This window comes from Penaeus monodon, chromosome 21 (genome assembly GCF_015228065.2).
Source record: "Penaeus monodon isolate SGIC_2016 chromosome 21, NSTDA_Pmon_1, whole genome shotgun sequence".
Taxonomy (NCBI): domain Eukaryota; kingdom Metazoa; phylum Arthropoda; class Malacostraca; order Decapoda; family Penaeidae; genus Penaeus; species Penaeus monodon.
In genome coordinates, this window is record NC_051406.1 from 42,171,178 (window position 1) to 42,172,886 (window position 1,709).

Genomic DNA, 1,709 nt, shown 5'->3' on the forward strand with positions numbered 1-1,709 from the left:
AATTGCGTTAGTAAACCTGGTCCCATTCGCTAATAAACTTCAGCGACTCATAAATAACATCTGAATCAAGAAAATTCAAGTGTAGATAATGCAATACATATCCTCAAGCAAAGAGAAAAGTTAAAATGAACAAAAACATTCTATAAAAACTCTCGGTTTATCCTTGAATGATTTAAAAATCTAAATCGACAGCGCATTTCCCATTCCGCAAATCCCGCTAGGCAACTCACCTTCTGATGGAAAGCGTTGAGACCCTCCGTCGGGAAAGTTTTGGACCGGTACACGTGTAGCAGCGCTTCACCCACCTCGTGGAGGAGGGACGCGGTCGGCTGCAGCATAAACTCGAGGTCGTCCCATTCGCTGCTGGGTCGTAAGATGGCCGAGAGAGAGCGTACGATCCTCTTGACAGATCCTTGGCGCGACGGCTTGTCCGATTCGCTGCTCGAACTCACTTGGGACGACCTGCTGCAAGGAAGGATTTTTCCCTCTCAGTCTCATAGTGTGGCATGAGAGCGCTTTTGGTTTGCTCTATTGTTTGGGCGCTTGTTTGAAGACTGTCTGCCTGGCTACCTGTCCATCTGCCTTACTAAATGTTTCGCTTGTCGTATTTTCCAAGCCTTTCCTTTTTTATATTTTTATACTTCTGTCTCTCTCTGTTTATACATCTATCTGTTTGTTTGTCCTCTTAGCCTATTAGCCTTCTTTCTAATCTATCTGCCTGTTCGCTAATCTATCCATAAATCCACCTGTCTCTATCTTTGTCTACCTGGAAATGTGATTATCCATCTACCTGTGCATCTACCCGCCCGGAGTGGAAATATAAGCGTCAGTCGCCCCAAGAGGAGCTCGGCGTAGCACGAAATCCCGCGACCACTGACCTTGACGACGAAGAGCGGAACCTCAGGCGCCGCGGGGAGACTTGGGGCCAGATGAGGCTGGAAGCGCCGGAGTTGAAGCTTCCGAAGGCGGACTCCTTCAGGAAGACGTCGGAGTCCCCAGGAGAGGAGAGGAGAGAGGCCGATGGCGGAAGGGACTCCTCGCTCTCCTCGTCGCTGTGGAGTCTCGGACGCAGGCAGAAGTCCATCATGGTGGGTCGCTGGTCCAGTTCAATTAAGGCCTCAGCACGGTTCTATTTACTAACGGAAAAGCTTTTATTCCTACTGACCCCCGTTGCATTATGTCGCAGTGACGCTTTGGTTCACCACAAAAGTTCCTACCAATACTTATGAGCTATGTCCGCAACTTAAACTATATTATCATGATCCCCAGGAAAAAAAATCGTGTATGTAATATTCGAAATGGATCATTACCCTTCCCCAGACAGATCTTGTCACTCCTTTTATTCAACAGGCAGTATATACGCTATCCACAAACAGCACATAACTCCACCGGAATTTCAGATAACGCAGAGATTCGTCTTTTTAGAGGCATTGCAAGATATTTCACAAATTTTCACATTCCTGGGCGCTCATTGAAAGAAATTAAGGCATCGGGTATCCACAGGGCTTGGTTATAGGCCCGGGCAATCGGGCACTGCATCGTTGTGCGCGACCGTAGCAGCGTAATCTTGTAAGATACCTTATCTGAAGGTCAGATTATAATTTTTCAGATAACAGCTTCGCAGATGTATTTATGATAAGACAGCCGCTACCGTTAGATAGTGGACATGTTAGCATGCGTGTTTTGTGCCACATTTTTACTTCTTAGCA

At 46.8% G+C, this 1,709-nt stretch overlaps 1 protein-coding gene across 1 annotated transcript in view; it reads right to left on the reverse strand.

Annotated features, from left to right (window-relative positions):
* LOC119586511 overlaps positions 1 to 1,542 on the reverse strand; it is a gene marked incomplete in the record, with an annotated part of 6,864 nt that extends 5,322 nt beyond the window's left edge. Inside the window, 2 exon segments of the mRNA XM_037935252.1 lie at positions 231 to 465; positions 879 to 1,542. Coding sequence (XP_037791180.1) covers positions 231 to 465; positions 879 to 1,087 — 444 coding nt within the window.
* Positions 1,543 to 1,709: the final 167 nt, after the last annotated feature.